Source organism: Xiphophorus hellerii, chromosome 7 (genome assembly GCF_003331165.1).
Source record: "Xiphophorus hellerii strain 12219 chromosome 7, Xiphophorus_hellerii-4.1, whole genome shotgun sequence".
NCBI classification, from domain to species: Eukaryota; Metazoa; Chordata; class Actinopteri; order Cyprinodontiformes; family Poeciliidae; genus Xiphophorus; species Xiphophorus hellerii.
The window spans coordinates 30,922,756-30,944,239 of record NC_045678.1 but is presented as its reverse complement, the minus strand read 5'-3'; the positions used below and the strand labels follow the sequence as shown (position 1 = coordinate 30,944,239).

The 21,484-nt window shown below is 40.4% G+C and overlaps 1 protein-coding gene across 2 annotated transcripts in view; it reads right to left on the bottom strand.

Moving 5' to 3' along the window:
* Positions 1 to 3,425: 3,425 nt before the first annotated feature.
* The window catches only part of slc4a3 (solute carrier family 4 member 3), a 30,441-nt gene continuing 12,382 nt past the window's right edge, over positions 3,426 to 21,484 (bottom strand). The window contains exons 1-18 of one of the 2 annotated variants that reach the window (XM_032568005.1): positions 21,113 to 21,468; positions 17,947 to 18,092; positions 17,688 to 17,868; positions 17,464 to 17,599; positions 13,945 to 14,116; positions 13,090 to 13,195; positions 12,827 to 13,011; positions 11,441 to 11,660; positions 10,803 to 11,021; positions 10,577 to 10,725; positions 10,212 to 10,406; positions 9,258 to 9,434; positions 8,279 to 8,368; positions 8,041 to 8,207; positions 6,743 to 6,996; positions 5,771 to 5,940; positions 4,516 to 4,689; positions 3,426 to 3,575 (exon numbers count right to left, since the gene is read on the bottom strand). In XM_032568005.1, coding sequence (XP_032423896.1) covers positions 3,498 to 3,575; positions 4,516 to 4,689; positions 5,771 to 5,940; positions 6,743 to 6,996; positions 8,041 to 8,207; positions 8,279 to 8,368; positions 9,258 to 9,434; positions 10,212 to 10,406; positions 10,577 to 10,725; positions 10,803 to 11,021; positions 11,441 to 11,660; positions 12,827 to 13,011; positions 13,090 to 13,195; positions 13,945 to 14,116; positions 17,464 to 17,599; positions 17,688 to 17,868; positions 17,947 to 18,092; positions 21,113 to 21,350 — 3,057 coding nt within the window. In that variant the 5' untranslated portion in view covers positions 21,351 to 21,468 and the 3' untranslated portion in view covers positions 3,426 to 3,497. Of the gene's footprint in view, positions 3,576 to 4,515; positions 4,690 to 5,770; positions 5,941 to 6,742; positions 6,997 to 8,040; positions 8,208 to 8,278; positions 8,369 to 9,257; positions 9,435 to 10,211; positions 10,407 to 10,576; positions 10,726 to 10,802; positions 11,022 to 11,440; positions 11,661 to 12,826; positions 13,012 to 13,089; positions 13,196 to 13,944; positions 14,117 to 17,463; positions 17,600 to 17,687; positions 17,869 to 17,946; positions 18,093 to 21,112; positions 21,469 to 21,484 lie in introns of those variants that run through there. The other variant, XM_032568004.1, reaches the window with a different exon arrangement.

Genomic DNA, 21,484 nt, shown 5'->3' with positions numbered 1-21,484 from the left:
AAAATAAAATCATAATATTAATAAAATGTAGTGAAAACATTGCAAAACTATATATAAAAAACAAATAAATTATTATATTTATAAAAATAAGACAATTTATTAGAGTAAATAATTCTTATTTATAATACTAATAATTTTAATAAATTATTTTAATAACTTATTGTAAATTAGTTAAAAATGTAATATATAATAAATCATCCAAATAATTTATTTTAACATTATAAACAATTATTATTTAAAAGTATATGGTACATAATCAATATCTAATTATAATAACTGTAATAATTATTATAGCAATAATGAACTTATAATTAAAGTGAGGATAAGTATATTAAATAATTGCTAGAACTAATCACATTTTCTTATTATGCCAAATATATAGTTTATTTTTTTATAAAAAATAAGATCATTATTTATTTTAATAATAAATTATCACATAATAAAGTCAAAATATTGTCAGAATAAAGTCGTTAAAAGACAGAAATAAATTTATAATAAAGGAAGGATGAAGTCATGATGATAACATCAAAATAATGAGAATAAAGTGGGAATATAACCAGAAGGTCAAATATTAGGAAAATGAAGCAGCAGTTTTATTAGAATTTCATAAAGAAAAATAATTTAAAAAAAAATTAAAATGAAGTTTGATTAATATCTTGTGAAGTTTTTAGTTTTACAAATAAAATATTTCATCTTTTAACACCTCTATTTGTTGTTTCTTTTATTTAGAAGAAAACTATTTTTTAATAACTATCAACGCCTTTTCTCACTAAAACAATTTTTGTCTTTATTCTCATAATATTTTTAAAAACTCTCTTACTTTGGCCCTAAAACTCCACGGCTGTAACTTGTGGGTTGTAATATTTATATTCAATATAATGTATTTTACTAACTACTAAAATAAATAAACATATTAATAATTTTCTAATTTAATAAAAAGTTTTGCACATTAGTTTTTTATGAAAAATATCTTTAAAACAGAAAAACACTAAATATCTGAGAATTTCCTATAAAATGTTCTACTTTTAGAATTAATTTATATAACAAATATAATTTACACAAACTTTAATTTCAAACGGAGATTTAGAGCCAACAGTTTTTATTTATTTGACACTTAGAAAGGTTAAATAGTCAGAGCTGCTAGTTTTAATTTATTTGAGAAAAGTTCAGATTTAAACATCAAACTAATGATTACAAATAAAACCAGTTTGGATGTTTTTAAACGATGGGCAGGAGGCTTTGGATGCAGCTGAAATGTGATTTAACTTCCAAAACCTGAGAAAAAACCCAGAAGTGACACTCAGCTGTATGATGAGCAGAAGGTGAGGAACCCGGTGAGGTCCGATACGAAGCGGCTCGTTTCCAGGGAACCTCCTGCTGAGCGCTGGTGCAAAGCGGCTCATTAGCTGCAGGTTTGAACACACACTGCAGCAGGTGTGAGCTCCACTGCAAAGATCAGTCAGGGAAATAAACCTCCATGCATTTACAGTCTGCCTCACTTCACAGGAAACGGCGAAACGCTGCCTCTTTAATCCGGTCTCCCCTCTGAGTCGGTACATGAGTTTGGTCGTCGCTCGCTTTATGTACACAAACGGTCCAACTGGGTGCTGGGAGTATTTACAGAGCAAAGGTCAGTTTCCTCTGAGACAGAAACCCTGCAGGCTCAAAGTGAAGTGGGGCAGTTTGTTCAGTTTTTACACAGAACGTCTTTATGAGACAATATGTTTGATTTGAGCGAAATCTGGGATGTTAAAGAGTTCAGAAAGTAATAAAATAACTTTAAATATTCAGTAATTTGTAGTTTTTCCACAGAGAAAGAAACAAACAGTAATTATCACAAAACTGGGATAATAAGTTCTGTTCAGCTGAACCTTATTAGCAACGCTACTGTTAGCACATTAGCTAACATTAGCATTACTAGCTATCCAAAAAGCTGCTGGGTTTCAGATGAGAGGATCACACTATGAAGAACTAATGAAATAACTTCCTGATCTGAGGCACTACTTCCTGTTTCCAACCCGCTAAAAGCAGCAACACCAGCTAACTTTAGTGCAACTCAGAGCTAACTGATTAATTTATGCTAGCAAAGAAAACATTAGCACATTAGCTAACATATTGACATTCTCTTGTTGAAACTGTGTAGAAGATTGTAGCTAAGCAGCTGGCAGTTAGCTGCTCAGGCTAACATCATGGACAAGCTGTTGATGCTCAACTACGGTTTTCTGCTGACGTGATTTCTTTTCATTAAGATCGTAAAGTTACGTCAAGATGATCCTGTTAGTGATTAATAAATAACACCAGAACTGCAAACTGCTTCTCAAGTTGTGCAACAATGAGTTTTTTGCATGAAGGCGTATTATAGACAAAAACAAAGAGTAAATGTTCACCAAAAAATCCAGAAATTTTGAGATTAATCTCAGAAATGTTCTACAAAAAAATACAATTCTGAGTTTCAATTTGACAATTTTCAACTTTTTAAACTCAGAAATTTTATAGATTTTTCTAGAAGATTTCTGAGATTAATTTAAAAAAAAAAGAAGTGTTTGAGAAGTCAAACATTTTCTTGCAAAAAAATTTAAATCTCAGAAAATTTAAAATGTCGAGAAATTTTGATGTTTGAAACTCTGAAATTTCCAAAATTTTTTCAGAATATTTCTAAGATTAATCTGAAAAAGTTACAAAAGTCAAAAATTTGCTTGAAAAAAAAAAAACTCAGTTTGAAATCAATCTCAGAAATTTTCTAGAAAAAACTGAAAACTTTCCAATCCAAGATCGATTTCCAAATTTCTGCGTTTTTTGACAGAAATTTGCTTTTTTTTCCATCTACAATGGCATTAATGCACCATCGTCTTTCTGAACCAGATTTTTTAAAGTAGATTAAAAGATCAGTATATAAATGTCACTGTAAAGAAGAAATTTTGTGACGTAATCCACTAAATTCCCACTAAAACCTTTACATAACGGTTATGCAACAACACTGATTGAATTTAAAAATCAGCCATTTTTGTCCCATTTTCTGTCCTTCTACAAAATTCAGATTTTGACTGAATTTTACACAAAATCACCAGAAAATAAACAGAGTAGAAAAATTAAGGTTGGGTGGGTGTGAGTTATGTATTTATAAGTTCAGGGGTCAAACTACTAACAGATTTCCTCTGAGTTTCCACCAGAAAACGACATTTAAAGACGGCCAGGAAGTTCAGCTGTCAGAAAGTTAGTTTCTAAAAGTGAAAGCGATAACGGCAGTACAGAGGAAGAGGCAGCTCAACTACAGGCAGTTCTGATTTCTCCTTACAAAAAGAAAATAAATCATGTTTGTTTCCCCATTGCACTTTTCCCCAGACCTGCAGAGAAGTTAAAGGGACAAAAGGATCCATAAGATGCTGAAGCGTCTGGTTTCTGGATGGAAACGGAGCGAAGGTGCGTTTTCATCCAGTGTGTGACTCGGTTCTGTGCTTCGATCCGGCGGCGCCGCAGGAGGAACCGGGTTCTGATCTTCAGACGAGCATGTGGATCTCGTTGTATTCGTCTCGGCCGTCTTCGTCAAAATTGGGGGAGTCTTCATCGCAGTCCAGCTGCAAAGGAGAAATCGTCTTAAAATGAGCAACAAAATGGTGATTTTACACAAAAACGATAAAACTATAAAACACCTGGATGAGGCTCAGTTATCAGTTTAATTTAAAAACCAGATTAAAACTGAAAATGGTTTTTAAGCAGCGTTTATGAAAATCCTGTTCTGAGATTGTCCAAAGAAAAACTTTGTTGATGGTGAATAAGAGCTCGTCACTGATTGGCTGGCTGCTGTGATCCTTTGGAGCCTTTTGATTGGTCGAAGTAACCTTGGTAACCAAGACCAATCAATTTTCAGTCCAGAAAGACAGATTGTGTCAATACCTTAATCTAATATTTTTACAAGTTTAATATTCTATTATTATGGCTTAATCCTGGTAATAAGACTTTAACTGATAAACTTGTGAAATTCTTTATTTTTAACAAGTTATATTTTATTTGCTTCATGTAAGAAAAATAAAGTTATTTGAAAACATTTCAAACATATTGAGTATTCACACTTTAACTTTATGCCATAACTGATTGAAGACAATTAATTCTGTGTTAAAAATGTAATAATGAAAAGTAATTACATTTTAATTTACAGGGTAAATTTCATATTAAAGATTAGATTAAAACTAAAACAAATTGGACGATGAAACTAATTAAAAATCTGCTCAACAGTTTTAGTGAACATTATTAAGAGGTTTTATTTTTATTTATTATACTTCTAAAGTTACTGTGGTTCCAGAATAAATTTGGTCTCTTTACGGTTAAAAACTTGAAGAAAAATAAATATCTATATCTAATTATCATGTTAAAGTTAATCTTTGTTATTTCTTTAAAAATTTTCCAGTGAAAAAAAAAAAATCCAGGGTGAAATTAGCTTTAATCTGAGCAACAACATGGCCGGCACTGGCCGCCGTGTCGCTGAACCGCGGCGGCGACGGCGGCGGCCAGACGTACCGCCTGCAGCTCGCGCTCCTCGAAGATCCTGGAGAGGACGAGGCGGCGCAGCGGCACGGTCATGATGAGGATGAAGGGGAAGGCCAGCGACGCCACGGTGGACTTCACCACCCACAGCGCCACGATGCAGGCCAGCTGGATGACGGTGAACATGTTCATACGCCACGTCCTCACCTGAAGCACAGAACAGCCACAAAGTCTCTCCTCCATCAGGGAAACAAAAATATGCGTTTCTGGCTCCATCTAGTGGACACTGGGTGAACTGATGTCACTCTGAGGCTTCTTAGAAAAACATGTTCGTGAAAACAGACTAAAAAAAGACACAAAAAAACCCAACAGAAATGTTAAAAAATATAAACATTTTGCATTTAGATGAGATTTAAAAAAAAAAACCTGATTTGTCTGTAAATATGTTCCACTTCTCTACTGGCAGTTTTATCTTCACCTGCTACTACATGAAAAAGAAAATCTCCTGTTTATCCAGTTATTAATCCAATAAATAACCTGTATTGATGTTAAGCAGAAAGTTCTGAACTTTCCACATATTAGAAGGATTTTTAGCTGCAGATTCATTTTTTCAGTTCAATTAAGTTAAAAATCAAAAATACTTTATGAACCCCAAAGGGAAATTAAATGAGTTCACTAAAGGAATGCTGTCTGTGAATTCTAAGCAATAAAATGTTTATTTTCTTATTTCAGAAAGAAATTGTTATGTGTGTTTATTTGCACGTTTTAATTACAACGTTGTATATAAATGGTTAAACTTTGAAAATGTTGAGTGCATTTAGCTTCCTTTCATTAAAGTTAGAGCTCTAGCATTAGCCTCTTCTAAATACCATGTTGGTTTAGCATTAGCTTCTGCCAAATATCATACTGCTATAGCACATTAGCGCTAACTTCTGCTAAATACTTTATTGGTGTAGCACATTACTGCTAGCTTCTGCTGAGTACAACAGTTATATATTGTGCTATTTACTATATTTGTGTTGCGCTTTAGCATTAGCAGAGCTAATGTTTATGGTTAGTGCCTTTGGGTTAGCGCAGCTAACTCTTTAGCTAGCAGTTGAAAGCCACTGCTGACAATAATTAAAAATGGAGCCAAAGTTTCTGAAAGACATTTAGAAATTCTGGAGGACGGTTAACGAAGATCCGATTTAAAACAACTATTGCACCAGAATCACAGACGTTATGCGGCCAGGGAGCGAATCCGTGGCAAACCTGGAGCTGAAGCACAGATGCCACGGATCCGGGTTACCTTGGTGACGTAGATGTGGTCCGGGTGGTGCTTGGCGGGAGTCACCATGAGCGTGATGCGTTCGTAGAGCTGGATGCCGGTCAGCGAGGTGACGCCCATGTAGAGGAAGATGCCGAAGAGGACGGCGAGAGGGATGTGGCGCAGGACGTCGGTCATCACGATGGACATGCCTGGAGCGACGCAGGAGAGTCACATGATCACACCACTGGGCCGAACCCAGCCAGAACGCCTGGGAGGTTCACTACGCTCAGTCTGATCATTCTGGGTTACAGCTCACACAAGGTAGAAACCCCGAAAGTTAAGTGGAAGGAAAAACTATTTGAAAAATATTAATGCAATTTTACCAACAAAACCTTTTTAAAAACAGTTTTACAAAACAAGAAGTGGTGTTAATTTTAATTTGCCCCTATCTATAACTGACGAAAACCAAAGTCTTGGAAAATTAAGTGGAAGGAGAAACTGCTAAGAAAAACACATTAATTGAAAGATGTGTCCAATTTTACAAATAAAACTGACTAATCTTTGTTTGAATTTTAATATTTTTAGTTTACAGTGAAGGGAAAATACAAAATTTAGAAAACTAAGTGGAAGGAAAAACTGCAAGGAAAATTACATGTTTTAGGAAAATATTAGTGCAATTTTACCAGTTGGTTTTTATTTATTTTAATGTTGATAATTTTGTCTTACAGCTGCCAAAAACTGAAAACCTGGAAAGTTAAGTGGAAGAAAAAAATGTGCTAGTAAAAAGTAACATGTTAATTGAAAAATATAGATAAATTTTTCAGAACTGATGTTTCTTTAAATTTAGATAACTTTGACCTCCAGTCAACAAAAACTCTTTCTCTGAAAATCACATTTTTACAGCAGTAGCATTAAATCTGTGGCAGAGCGCTGTGAGAAGACATCAATCCCCTTATATTATTATTGGAAAATTGAGTGGAAGGAAGAGCTGTGGGCTGGGTTTCTGCTCACCAACCAGCACCGCCACCAGCAGGCCGGTCAGCCGCTGCTCCTTCACCTCCTGGATCACGGGCTTCTCCCCAGGCGCCGTGGCTTTGCTCATCACCGTCAGCGCGTTGACGTGCGTCACGGAGCGCACCGTGGCGGCGGTGAGCCACGGCAGGCCGAAGAGCGGGCAGACGGCGCCGAGCACGACGATGAGCAGCAGGTCCAGGTGGAAGCCGGAGCCTTTCATCAGGCGGCGCTCCTTCTTACTGACGATCAGCCTGAGTCCAGAAAAGCAGAGAAAAATGAGCAGAACTGGCAACGACGGCAAATCAGGGCCGAAAAATACGAACAAATATCAGACAAAAAACTCAGGACGAGATTAAACTCAGGAATATTCTGGAAAATAAACATGGAAAATTCTGAGTTTCAAAAGTCAAAGATTCACTCAAATCAAATTCAAAAATCATGAAATCAATTTCAGAAATTTTTTAGAAAAACAAACCTGGAAATTTTTGAGCTTCAAAACCAAAGATTTGCTTTAAAGACTCAGAAACTTTCTGATTAATCTTCAAACATTTTCTAGAAACAAACTTGAAACTTTCTGAGCTCCACTGGTTGAAAAGTTGTTTGAAAAAACATTCTGAAGTTAACGTCAGACATTTTTGAGAAAATTACAAAAGTAAAAACCAAAATAAAAAAATCACTTTTGGAATTTTAAAGGTCAACAAATTGCTAGAAAAACGTTGAAATTTCAGAAAATTTCCAAAAGTCAAAAATGTTTAACGTTTTTTTCAAGAAAATTTTAAAACTTTTAAATCTCAGAAATTTCCACGTTTTTTTTTTGTTGCAAATTTCAGATCAATCTCAAATTTTCTTTCCAAACTTTCAACTTTTCAAAATCAGACATTTTAAAAATAAATGTCTGATATTTTATTGTCTAAAAATGTCTGGAAATAAAAAAAAATTTTATTTAAAAAAATTTATTTTTTAAAATAATTTGTCAATCCCAAATTTATGACTTTTTTCTACCAAATCAATTTTTTGACTTTTCAATCTCAGGAATTTTCATATTTTTTGCACAAATTTTAAACTTTTGGAGTTCAGAAATTTCTTTTTTTATTCTGAAGAATTTCTCAGACTAACTTCAACAATTCATGTTTTTCCGCACAAATTTTCGACTTTCCAATCTAAGAAAGTTTCTGGAAAAAACTTGAAAATAAATTAGATTAATATCAACATTTCTGAGTTTTCTATCTCCATTGGCCCTGAAACGCGCCGTAAACGACGTGTAAACATCCTGATGTGTCGCTAGGGAGACGCACGAGGTGATCTGCGTTTCCATGAAGATGAGGATGAAGACGAGGAGAGCGGGAACGACGGACGCTCCCATCATCCATGTTGGGAACGGCTGCTTGTCTCCGAACGGACTGATGAGCCAGCCTCTCTTGTCGGGAGACGTGACGGAAAACCCAGACGGCACATTGAGTTTCTGAAGGACAAACGTAAAGAGATGAGACCTCCATAATGTCGCCGGCGACGGACGCCACAGCCTGAGCTCACCTGAGTGTAGGTGTCAGGAATGGAGATATCCACCAGTACGGACAGCAGGATGGAGATGGGAATCCCGAAGTCGCCGATAATTCTTCTAGCCTGAGAAAGAAAAGTGAGAAAACGTCAAAAAACAGCAAATTAACCAGGAGTTAATTTGGCAGCTAAAACGGTTAATAAGATCCTAATCTCAACTGAGTGAGGCAGAGAATCCCTCATTTCCACTGCTGGTACGCTACTTTATTCTAATATACGCCATTTTAAGCTACGATACGCTATTTTATGCTATTATACGCTATGTTACAGTCCAACCAGTAGTGAGCAGCGCTCTAAGGCTGTGCTAACCTTAGAGTGCTAATCATAAACATTAGTTTCACACATGCTAAATGCTACACCAACATGGTATGTAGAGGAAGCTAATGCTAAATGCTACACCAACATGGTATGTAGAGGAAGCTAATGCTAAATGCTACACCAACATGGTTTGTAGAGGAAGCTAATGCTAAATGCTACACCAACATGGTATGTAGAGGAAGCTAATGCTAAATGCTACACCAACATGGTATGTAGAGGAAGCTAATGCTAAATGCTACACCAACATGGTATGTAGAGGAAGCTAATGCTAAATGCTACACCAACATGGTATGTAGAGGAAGCTAATGCTAAATGCTACACCAACATGGTATGTAGAGGAAGCTAATGCTAAATGCTACACCAACATGATATGTAGAGGAAGCTAATCCTAAAGCGCTACACCAACACAATATTGAGGCTTCAAACGTTGGACATTATTTCATATTTCTGAGTGGTTTGATAAAAGCGTTTGCTGTGTTTATTTTTGATCGGTATGCATCATTGGAGTCTCAAGAATCTTCACTTTCCCATTATTTATAAGATGTGTATGTACATTAAAAGGATGCCACAAAAAACGCATAATGTGATGTAATTTAATGTTAGCATAAACTCCTAACAGTCAGAGGTGAGTATTTACCTTGCCGCCCAGAAAGCGACTGTTTCTGAACTTCCTGAGGAAAAAAGCAACGAAGAAGGTTCCTATCATGAGCACCAGGGACAGGAGGGCCGTGTTGGGCTGGTTGAGGACCGGACCATCCACATCCACGGTGGAGTCCGACGGGTAAACCGTCATCAGCGGATGCTCCTTAAACACCTGGAGGCCAGAAGATGCTACCACTGTTAGCCACACTGAGAGGGGTTAGCGTTAGCTTAATAAGGAGAAGATATTCATCGTTTAACTGTTCAGCTTTGTTGAAAAGGAAGTTTGGTTTCAGGACAATCTGGTCTTGAAAAATACTAAAAACATCTAACAGCCAGCAAAGCAGTTAGTTTGCACATTTCTTTCTTTTTTTTCATAAAAGCCCGGCCTGCCCCTTTTGCCTGTTTTCCCTGTCCCATAAATGCAATTTTGGCTACAGAGACTTCATCATCCATATTATTGTTGTTTCAATTGTTTTGCTTATTTATTTTGGTTTCTTAATATGTTCTCCAGTGTTAAATGTTTGTAAAATTCTATTTAAAAAATGTTTTTTACACATTTGTTAAAACTGCCATCAAACTGCTAGAGTATGAGACAGATAATCTGTGAAAAGATCAATCTCCTCCCTGAGCTGCCATCGCTGTCTGAAGAAATGCAACAAAAACAACAAATCAGAGGCAGGAGGAGGGGCTTAACACTGTCAATCATCCTCATGTACTCGCTGCTAGATGTGCTAAGGGTGGCGAAACAACTTAGTTACTGGAAAACCATTTATCTGCTGTCATTGGTCGCTATGCTACCAATGCTAGCTTCCTTGGTTGCTAGCATTCAAGGTTATTTGAACTAATCTTGAATGCTAGTCTAGATTTCAAGGTTATTTCTAGTTAGCATGGGGAGAAGGCAGATTAATTGTCTCATTCCAAGTAAGTGTTAAAAGTAAAAATCTGTCACCTTGATGAGTTTGGAGAAGGTTTCGTAGATGAAGATGAGGGAAATGAGGAAGGCGAAGATTTCCTGTGTGAACGGTGAGATGTAGCGGACCAGGAAACTTCCCTCTGCCGCCACGATCACCAGGACGATGAAGATGAGCCAGAAGCCGATCCAGACGCGGCCGGTCAGGTATTCAAAGTCATGCGCCTGACAGAACTGAGACAGATAAGGAGTTAGCGAGCTAACCAAAGCTAACAGATGCTAACCCATAATAAACTACAGTAACTGATGCTAACCGACACTAATTGATGCTAACCACTGCTAACCGATGCTAACTGATGCTAACGGGCGCTAACCAATCCCAACCCGGTTCGCTGGCTGGTCACCTTGTAGAAAGCCTCTTCGAACACCAGCAGCGGTCCGGAGAAACCGATGATGAGGAGCGGCTGACCGGCCAGCAAGGAGAAGATAACTCCCAGCGTTGCCGTGGAAACGATGAGCTCGGTCACGCCCATCAGGCCTTCGGTTTTCTCCCCTGGAACGAGAATCAGAGCAGAGAAGCGTCAGCGGCGGCGCGCCGCGCAATGTGATTGCTACGGCGACGCAGATTACCCAGCAGGCCTCCGAACGTGATGGTGGGCGACAGAGCAGCAAAGTAGATGAAGATGACGGCGGCGACACACTGCGTGTCCAGGGCGTCCCGCAGGTCGCTGACGTACTGCGGGTAGCGGCGGCGCATGTCGTGAATCAGGCCCCCGAACGGGACGCCTGAGCGCTTCAGAGGGTCCACTTCCTGTTCCGCCTCCTCCTCTTCCTCCGGACTCGCCTCGGCTGCAGGGAGGAAGGTACAGGTCAGGGAGTTCAAGGTGTGGCGCGGGGGCCTTTTAGGTAGTTGATAAGGAAATAAAACATTTGATACATAAATGAGGAAATAAGGAGATAAAGATGTAAAACAATAAATTAATAAAAAATTAATAAATGAGAAAAAATCTATGAGCAAACAGGGGAAATAAATAAGAATGTAAAAAATGAAAAATAAAGTAAATAAACAAATTAGAAAATAAATAAATGAGGAAATAAAGCAGTAAATAAGTGAGAAAATACATTTTAGAATAAATAAAAAAAACATGGGGAAAAATTTAAAATACATAAATAAATGTGAAAATAAATAAAAGACAAAATAAATGGGGAAATAAAACAGTAACTAAGAAAGGAATTGAAAGTGCCTGCTGCGGGTTCTGGCCCGGTACCTTTGCTGTCCTGCTCCGCTCCGTAAGCAGACGGGAGCTTCTTGCCTTCTCGGTCCCTCCTTTTGCGCAGCAGCTGCTTCTGGAAGTCGGCCACCGTCTTCAGCAGGTCTTTGCCCTCCACGTCCGACGGCGGGATGACGATGCTGCAGTCCAGGAACTCGTTGATGCCGTTCAGGAGGTCCTGCCTGTCATCTGCGAAGTACGCCACCTCATGGAAGTTCTGCAACCAAACAGAACCGGACAGGACAGCAATGAGACAATATTAACAGTAACATGTTCTGGATGACACCATCAGTTTTTGGTAAGCACTGCTAATCCACCTCCTTTGCTTTTGCAGCTTCTCTTTGTGGCCGATTGGTTATAACGATGCTGGAGTAGGGGATAGGATCGTTGGCCGATGGATGGAAGAGATGGTTTGACTTTCCTCCTCTCTCCACTGCTCTGCATCCATGAAGCTAAAATGCTATGAACAGCATGTGTGCTGTCACTAGCATGTTGACTAACATTGATTTACTCCATTCAGTATCATAAGTTTAGCTTTAATGTCAAAACTAGCTAAAATGCTAATGTTAGCTTAACTGCTATAACTAGCATGTTGACTAACACTGACTTACTTGATTCAGAATGCAAATCTTACGAATATACCCTAAAATTAGCAAAATGCTAAGGTTAGCTAAAATGCTATGAACATCATGTGTGCAATCTCTCACATGTTGACGATCATTTATTCACTTCAGTATGTTACATTGAGCTTTTATGTCAAAATTAGCTAAAATGCTAATGTTAGCCCAACTTCTACCATTAGCATGCATGCTATCATCACCATGTTGATAAATATTGACTTACTCCACTCAGTACAAAAACCGTAGGGCAGTGGTGCCCAAAGTCGATCCTGGAGGGCCGGCATCCTGCATGTTTAGTTCTCTCCCTGGTGGTACTAACAACCTTCTCAGCAGGTCAATGTTCTTCTTAGGCCTCTACTGAGCCGTCATTTGGTCCAGGTGCGACAAACCAGGGAGAGACTAAAACATGCAGGATGCCGGCCCTCCAGGACCGACTTTGGGCACCACTGCTGTAGGGTATAAGCTAAAATTAAATCATATTCCAAGGTTAACTAAAATATTATAAATAGCTTGAGGCTATCCTGCAAGTACTCAAACACAAGCATTGGTTTGCTAGCGAAATCTAGCTAAAATGATATTAGCTAAAATGCTATGAATTTTATGCATGTTGACACTAACATGTTGAGTAACATTGGTTTACTCCATTCAGTATAAAATGACCCTTTATAACAAGATTAGCTAGAATGCTAATGTTAGCTTCAATGCTAACATTTGGGGAGTGAATTACGTCTTAAACAGAGTACACAGGCATTGTAAAATGAACCTTTTCAGACATTAGCGTGGCGAAGGAGCGTCCGATCTCGTGGTAGTCCACGTTGGACTGGCTGGGGCCGAGCAGGACGAAGAGAAACCGGACGGGGACGGGAACCTCCAGCACGGACTCCAGGAGGACGGCCTCGCTCAGCCGGACGAAGGCCATAGCAGGCTGCTCCAGAAACTCCACCGATCCTGAGAAACAACAACAACAAGAGGAGCGGCTTTATCTCCGTCACCGGCAGCACTTTCAAAAAATAACGAAACGCTTACCAACTAGAACAATGACGGCTTCGGCGTCTTTGGGAATCTTGGCGAGCAGCTTGAGGGACCTGGCAGCACCTGGATGATGCTCTGGAGGCACAGGGTGGAGGGATTTCTAAGAAGGAAAAACAGCGGCGAGGGTTCCCTCTTTACTGTCACATCCGACACGTGAGCACCAAACCAAAACTTCTGCTTACTGGTGCGTCTTTAGTCCTAATGCAAACCAGAAACTCCTCCTCTGAGCTGCAAGCTAATAAGATTCTGCCTCACAGATCAGCCCTGCCCTGCAACTGATCTGTGCAGCTGCAGGGCAGGGCACAGATCCCACACAGCTCCTTCAGACTAGCCAGTAGCAATTAGCAAACACCTTGTGGAGCATGTATGCTATCACTAGCATATTGAATAACATTTATCGCTCTGTTCAGTATGTTAAATTGAGATTTTATGTCAAAATTAGCTTAAATGCTAATGTTAGCGTAACTGCTATTATTAGCATGTATGCTATAACTAGTATGTTGATAAACATTGACTTACTCTACTCAATATAAAATACCGTAGCGTACAAGAAAAAAATAAGATCCTATTCCAAGGTTAGCTAACATGCTAACTTTGGAATATGCAGCGCTGGTAAAAATGTTGTTAAAGGGTTAATATAGGAGCCATGTTGTAATGACTTCCTTAAGGTAGAGTTTCTGAAAGAGCAGAAGCTTCTTAAAGAGACACAGCCCTAATTTCAAGGCATTAAATTTGATATACTGTATATACTATTTTTATAGCAACTGAAGTTAGCATAGTTACTGGATTGTGCTGTAAAATGGCTCAATGTGGATAGAGAACACATTGTACCGGCCCTTTAATTCTTACAAAGAGGCTGACGAAGACGTCCTGCTTCGGGTCGTACACCGGCCCCTTGTCGTCGTTCTCCTCGGCCACTAGGGGCAGGCTGGTCTCCTGGACGTGGTTGTGGTTGAAGCTGCCGTGGAGACTGGCTGACGACTGGTGGCGGTGGAAACGGTGCTTCAGGTCGCTCGGGTGGCTGCGGAGGAATCAAAGAAACCAGAATGAAAAGTCTGTGAAAAGCAAATATGACTCCACTGTCAGAATCATCCTGTTCTTTGACTTTCTGAGTTGGTTCCTAGGAGCAGCAATTCCTTCAGACGATTTTCTTCTCGTTTTCTCATTAAGACGGTGTCAAGATGATTGGATCCTTCTTCTACGGTGGCCCAGAAGGGCCAACAAAGCCACAATGGAAGTCATGCTAATAAATGAAAGTTGTGCTAAAATGCAATTAATGCTAAAATTGAGTTTATGCTAAAACTGAAGTTATAGCAATAAATATGTGCAAAAAATGAAAGTTATGCTAAAAACAAAAGCTTAAGTTTTAGCATAACGCAGGCTAAAACCAAAGTTATGCTAACACAGATTTTATGCTAAAATTGAATTCATGTTAACATTGAACTTATATTAAAACTGAATTTACAATACAAGAAAATATATGCTAAAACTGAAGGCATACTAAATAAATAGATGCAAAATCAGAACCAGTTAAATGAAGCTATGCTAAAACAGAAGGCACCTTAACTTCTGCTTCATCATGACTTCTGCTGTGGTTGTTGTGTTTTTAGCTTTGGTATGTTGCTAACCCTTCCAGGCTACTGTATTTAATCTCAGAATGCATCTCCAGTCAGTTAAATTGCAGTTGCTTCAGTTGTATTATTATTATTATTATTAAGACATCATTCATCATCTTTCTGATCCAAAAAATGTCAAAATCTCAGACTAAATTTTTCTTGAAGTATTTTAATTTGGAGCCATTTATTTCGGACAGCATCCAAATCCATGTGAAAATATGACGTCTAAGAGAATATCTGACTTATTTACAGTAAATGGGGACAAATTTGGCTAAAACCTTTCTTGGAGTTTACAGAGGTGTGGATTTGCAAAGAGAATTGAATTTTGGTCTTTTACTGTGTGAAATAAATGTCATTGTTTTTGTCAACTTAAATAAAGCAGAAAATGAATAATATTGTTTTTATTTAGAGCGGAAAGTTTGGAGAGCCTGAACCAAACAGTCTCGGCTGCGTAACTTTATCACTCTTGCTCTCCGTGCGTGTCATGGTGATCACATCCCAGCCCTCCTAGACAGGAATTTTTCCCACTGGCTCGGGTTTTTCAGCAGATTCATTACATCACCGCCGGGTTACGTCACCGCCATCATGAGGTCCACATGGCCCTGTAAGAGCGCCCGTGAAATTGGACGTGACATCGCCCCGAGACAAAAGAGCGCAAAGTGGGGCGCTAAGTCACGCTGATGTCAGGCGGCTCCCTTTGGGACCATTATAGCGCTCAGAGAAAAGAGCTGGATTTCAGCAGCACCTAAACGCGCCCCTGACCGTGTCGTAAATCTGATCCCTCAGGCCGATGATGACTCTAATAGCGGCGTTTGTTTTTCCCAAACGAGCAGCCGCCTGTGACGCCCTGGGGATTCACATGGAAGGCGAAATGAGCGCATGAAGACCAGCTGGTGGTTTGTTTCGCTCCATCTGTCGAGTGCTGAAAGCAGCCAGCTAATTCTGCTGCAGCATCACAGGCTTCAGCTGGCAGGTTAAAGGTTAAAGGTCATGGACCAATCTGACTGTTTGGACAAGTGTAAAGAGAAACCCATTAATCTTTAGAAACAAGATGGCGGCAGGACTGAGGTTAGCAAAGCGGCTTCTGGATGACGACGTCCTCATTTCTCACTCTGGAAGGAATCCTGAAGTCACTTCTTGTTCTTCACCTCCAGCAGTGGGAACCGCTAGCTAAGAAGCTAGTATTAAAAAATGAGGATCATTAAATGCTAGCTTTGGACAAAACCTTTGGATCCTTCCTCTTTTCCTTTTGCCCGGGATCGAGCGGCGTTCTCCATGAGCGACCCGCAACCGCGTGCTATTAAAACGAAACAACAACAAAACGTGTTGACGTCACAGATCACGGAGTTTAATCTCATACAAAGCAATCGACAACAAAGCTGCAGAGGTACAGAGATATACATTTTATACAGACAAGAGACAGACAACACGGAACACAAAAGACAGACAAAGGCGCCCAAAATGTGGAGGAAAAGATGGAAAAAAACCTCTCTCTCTGGCTTGCTGACCTGTACTTTTTAATGAAAGAGGTGTTTCCCTATTTAATATATGCAGTCAAGGCGTTCCGTTCTTTGACCAATCAGAAACTCCCTCAACACCCAGAGATCCTGGGACTCCCCCTATCTCAGCTCCGATGTCTGGCTTTTATCTAAGTCAAAGGGCGGACGACTTCGTCCTGGGCCGCGCCAGGTACGGGGAGAGGCGCCAAAGAGTCTGTAACTCCTATCAGAGTGTAAATTTTATAGCTTGGTGTCTGTCAGCGGGGAAGAAAAAAGGCCCTGCTTTGGCCTGCTTCTTCAGCTGAATTCCCAAATGTTCAACAGAAAACTATTCCAAATTAAAGTGTTGGCTATACCTTTACACATGTCGTGGATTAGCTATATTAAGCACCAAACAATAATTATTTTCTTTACACTAGCTGTGCTAACCCCAAAGCACTAATCAGAAACATTAGTTCAAGAGCCAACACAGTATTTAGCAGGAGCTAATGCTGAAGCACTACATCAACACAGTTTTTATTAATAATATTTTATTTATAAAATATTATAATGCACTTAAAGTGCTACAAAATGACAATAAAAACATTGACCAATGTAAAAGTGAAAGCTAATGCTAAATGGCAATATAAACATGGTACTCATGGTAGCTTTCGTTAAATCACTCACTGATCAATAAGTTGGATCAGTGGAGAAAGCTTCGGACGATTTTATTGGATCTCAATCAGCATCATCATCTCTTGATGTGTTAGTCGCATCTTTTTTTGGAGGAAAGTTTGACGTTTTACCAGGAGGAAGAATCTGGCAAATATTTACTTGAACCAGGATCAGATGTCCAGCTGTTAAAGGAAAAATCTTTCGCTAATTTTAAAATAAATGATTTGGTTCTCAGCAGTGAGGTGATGAAAGAAGGATGTGGAAGTGTCTCCAGCTCTGAATTTGTTGGCTCTTGGTTTAGCGCTTTAGCGTGTTTTGCTAACTTTGAAAAAAATTTGTGCATTTAGCTTTCACTGTTTCCCGTTTCCTGAAGCACAAACCATACCGAAAGGTGAGCACTGACACATTTTACCCTGTAGAGGGCGATATAACTGACACGCTGTTTACCAAATGAGCCAATCCAAGAACTGCTCGGCGCTGATTGGCTGCTCCCATGAGTTCAGAGATGCTAGTTTGCTGATATGCCAGCAGTGCTCACCATTTTCTGAAATATTTGAAAGAGAATCTCTGACACACCTAGAACCGGTCGGCTGGCTGACCTGTGTTTGAGAAGCAGCGCTCGCAGAACGCTGGGCCGGTCCTCCGCTCTGATCTGATCCGAGATGATCATGGTTTCCACCACCAGGTGGGCGATGCCGGGCAGAGTATTCTGCTCCAGGTCCAGAAGGACGGCGCCTGGAAAACAGACAGGAACGAATCTTAGAACTAGAGTCTGATAGGAGCTACAGGTTAGCATCACCTGGAACAGGAAGTAGCGGTTTACCGTGTGTGATGGTGCGGCGAAGCTCCAGCAGGCTCCGGAACGACAGCGACGCCACATGAGGTTTCCCCCAGCGGTCCGTTTCCTCCTCCACGTCCTCCTCAAACTTGATCCAACGCGCTCGCTCCTTCCAGCGCATCTCCTGGTCTTTGTCCACGATGAGCTCATTCAGCTCCACAAACAGCTGCGGAGCAGAAATATCCACTTTTAAACTCCGTAGAGACGCGAAAACGCATCAGAACTGCCCTGAAAGGCCTCGGACCTCGTGGGTCTTCTTATCCGCCGCTCGCTTCTTCTTCTTCAGACTGGACAGCGGCGTGGAGCTCATGCTGGACCGCGACATCTGGCAACGCGAGGATTTCTTCACCAGGTGGCGCCGAACGCCGGGGTTGTCCTCAAACCTGTGGCCTGAAAAATCAAACGGGAATAAAAAATCAGAGAGGCATAAAGACGAAACGTTCTCAAAGTGAAACAGAACAATTCCACTAAAAGAGCAACTAGCAACAAATGTTTTGTTTTTTTGAAGGTTTTTTTTCTCAAAATAGCAACTGGCGACAGATTTAGCAACTTTCTTACAGAAAACTGATTAGTGACAAACTCAGAGATATATTTTGCTTTTACAAATAAACTAGCGATAAATCTAGTGAAACTTTTTCAAAACAGTGACGAGCGACAAATTTAACAACTTATTTTACTAGCAGAGAGTCGAACACTTCTGAGAAAAACTGAGTGACAGAAACTATGTTCTGTAAAATATAGACAAATTTAACTTTTTCAAATGTTTTCCAATACAGTTGCATGATTTATTGGAGTAGAAAATGCAGCTATGTTGGTTTATTTGATGTTTTATTTTGAATAAAACATCTGTATGGTTGGATGACATAATAGCGATGATATTCCAGTTTATTAAAAGAATCGTTAAAAAAATGGGACCATAAAGCAAATTAAAGTTCAACGTGATTTACATGATGAAAAATAAATTAAAACAACATGCAAGAAACAAATATTATTGACTACAATCAATAATATTCCAGTTATTGATTAAAAGTAACGCTAAACATTTGGATTTTTATCTGGAAGGATCTTTAAACCGTTTAGTGATTTACAACAGAAATATTTTAAAGTGTATTCTCTGCAGAAATTGAAGCCACTAAAGAGAAACGCTGGATGAGTTTCTCTGATGCTGAGACTTTAGTCCTCTGAAATGTTCTGCAGCAGGTAGAAGGCCCACTGGGGGACCGTCAGAGGTCAGAGGTCATCCTGATCTCTAGCTTCCAGCTTGAATAACTGAAGCTGTGCGTTGACCCTAGATCTATAACTCTATATCTATTAAATCGTCTTGGTGTTTCAAAGGGTTCTGAGTCGCCTGGTGATGCTCTAACGTAGAGCTGCTTATCATAGATAGCTACAGAAATGAGCAACCTCATCAACGTTCCCACCAGCCTGAACAGGAAGTGATCTGCGCCGCCTCAGTAGGCAAAATGGATTTTCAAACACGTAGCTGCTATGTTAGCTAGCAGAGAAAAGCTACATTAGCCAAGCTAATTTTGGTAGTTCGGCAGTAACATGTTACACAGAGGTGAGTAGAGAACTCAAAAACTGTCATCAATTAATAGTTGTAATGTACTGATATTGTTTGTAAGTTAGACAGGAAGGTGACTAGATGAGAGCTAGTTCTGAGCTTGTGACTTGCTTATTGTTGTCATAACAACTGCCTACCAAGATGGCTGCCAGCTACAAAGTTCATGAAAGTGTGACATCACATGAGATCTGTGTGTGTTACTTGTTATAATCTCAACTAACAGAAACATGTTGATTTTAAACAAAAGGAGTCCAAGAACTGGACCCTGGGGAACTCCACATGAACAACAGAGAACCTTTTTATTCAAAAACCGATGCTAACAGTTCATGTAGCCTAAATCCTCCCTGCCTTAGTTAACTTTCTATCACTGTTTATGAATTCATTATGATCATATTTATTGTTTAAAAATGGCTCCATTTTGGGCGTGCCGTGGTGGCGTAGCGGTTAGCGCGACCCGTATTTGGAGGCCTTGAGTCCTCGACGCGGCCGTCGCGGGTTCGACTCCCGGACCCGACGACATTTGCCGCATGTCTTCCCCCCTCTCCTTCCCCGTTTCCTGTCAGCCTACTGTCACTTAAGGGACACTAGAGCCCACAAAAGACCCTGGAGGGGTTAAAAAAAAAAAGGCTCCGTTTTACTTCCTGTTTCTGTTTTACACTTTGAAGGAGTAAAACCTAATGCTGATGTTCTGTGGGTCCAAACCAGAGCTTAAAAAGCAGAACCGCTGCGTTAGTCAATGAGATGTTTCCGCTCGGCTGCAGCTGACCCCAACGGGAGCCGCTGATCGATGCCAGGCAGGAAGTCCCGACTCGATTCTGCAGCCCGCCGCCCGTCAGCGCGCCTCATGAGACCCAAACCCATCATGGAAAGTCACTTCCTGCTCCATCGATCAGTCATGTAAAAATATCCCAGAATGCACCAGATCTCCAGGACAGTGATGTAATAGTTCCCAGTAATATGAGAGCTAAAACTATAGGCAGTAGTTTACACTCACTGAATCAGTAAAGGTCAGAGGTCATGATTCAGAAGGAGAAAAATGGCCTCCCTGGGACAGAGGGAAAGCCAGAACCGCTGCTGACCCGGATCGACAAAACGACCCGAATGGAACGGAAAAAACCCCAAAACTTTACAAATTCATATCTCGTCTTAACGAGTTTCTTAAATCTCGATTTATTTTGTTTTCTTTCTTTTTTTGACAAGCTTTGCATTTCAGTTTGACTTGTTTTGCTCCTCATTTTGTTTTCAACCTCAAATTATCAAGTTTTTTTAATCTTGTTTTGAAGAAAAAGTTTCTAATTTAGGATCTTGTTTTGATGTTGCATCTAATTAGGTGGCCTGTAAAGACGATTTGGTGCGTAAAATTTCATTTAGGGGTAACAGACTGAATGAACGACACACCACACATTTCAGATGTTTCCTTCATCATTTCCTTCAGCTCCTCAGTCATTTATTAACTTGGTTCCTGCATGACGGAAACCACAGTTTTAACGAGTTTTATGTCTGGAGTCAAACAGAACAGCTGCAGCCACGCTCGGTGGTGGCAGTGTGGTGATGTGGGGCTCTCTAGCAGAAGATATGGAAGGAGAATATCTCACTATTTGCTGGGACCATAAAGTGTAAATGAAACTCATCAGCCAGCCTATTTCTGAATAACTCAAAAAACTAAGTTAAGGTTTTGGAGTGTCCTAGTCAAAGTCAGGAAGAACTTGCTGCAAAACCCTCCAATGAGGCTGAATTGAAGTTATTTAAGTGGGCATCTCGTCCACAGTGGAAATCCCCCACGGTTCCTGCTGGTTTTGGATGTTTTCCCTCCTAACGAAGGGAAAGCTCGGCGGTTTGGACTCACGGCTCGGTTCCTGCGGCGCCTCCAGGTGGTTGTGGATCGACTCCAGCAGGTCGTAGTCGTCAAAGTCCAGAACAAACTCCTCAAAGTCCTCGGAGCCATCCGCCAGGGAGAAGGAGCCCTGGCGCTCGTATTGCTGCGCGGCGGCGGCGCCGAAGCCGCGCAGCGCGCTGCAGCGCCGCTCATGCTGCCTGTCAGAAGCGCCGGCGCCGCGGCTCGCCCGTCCCTCAACGTCTGTCATCTCCAGCGCGCGTTCCGCCTGCCGGCCGCCTCTCCACTACCGGTTGCTCTGATCATCCAGCGATCCGGACCCGCGAACCGAGCCGACACGCTGCGAGGGCGCAGAAACCAGAACCTGCAGCCCGCTGGGCGGTG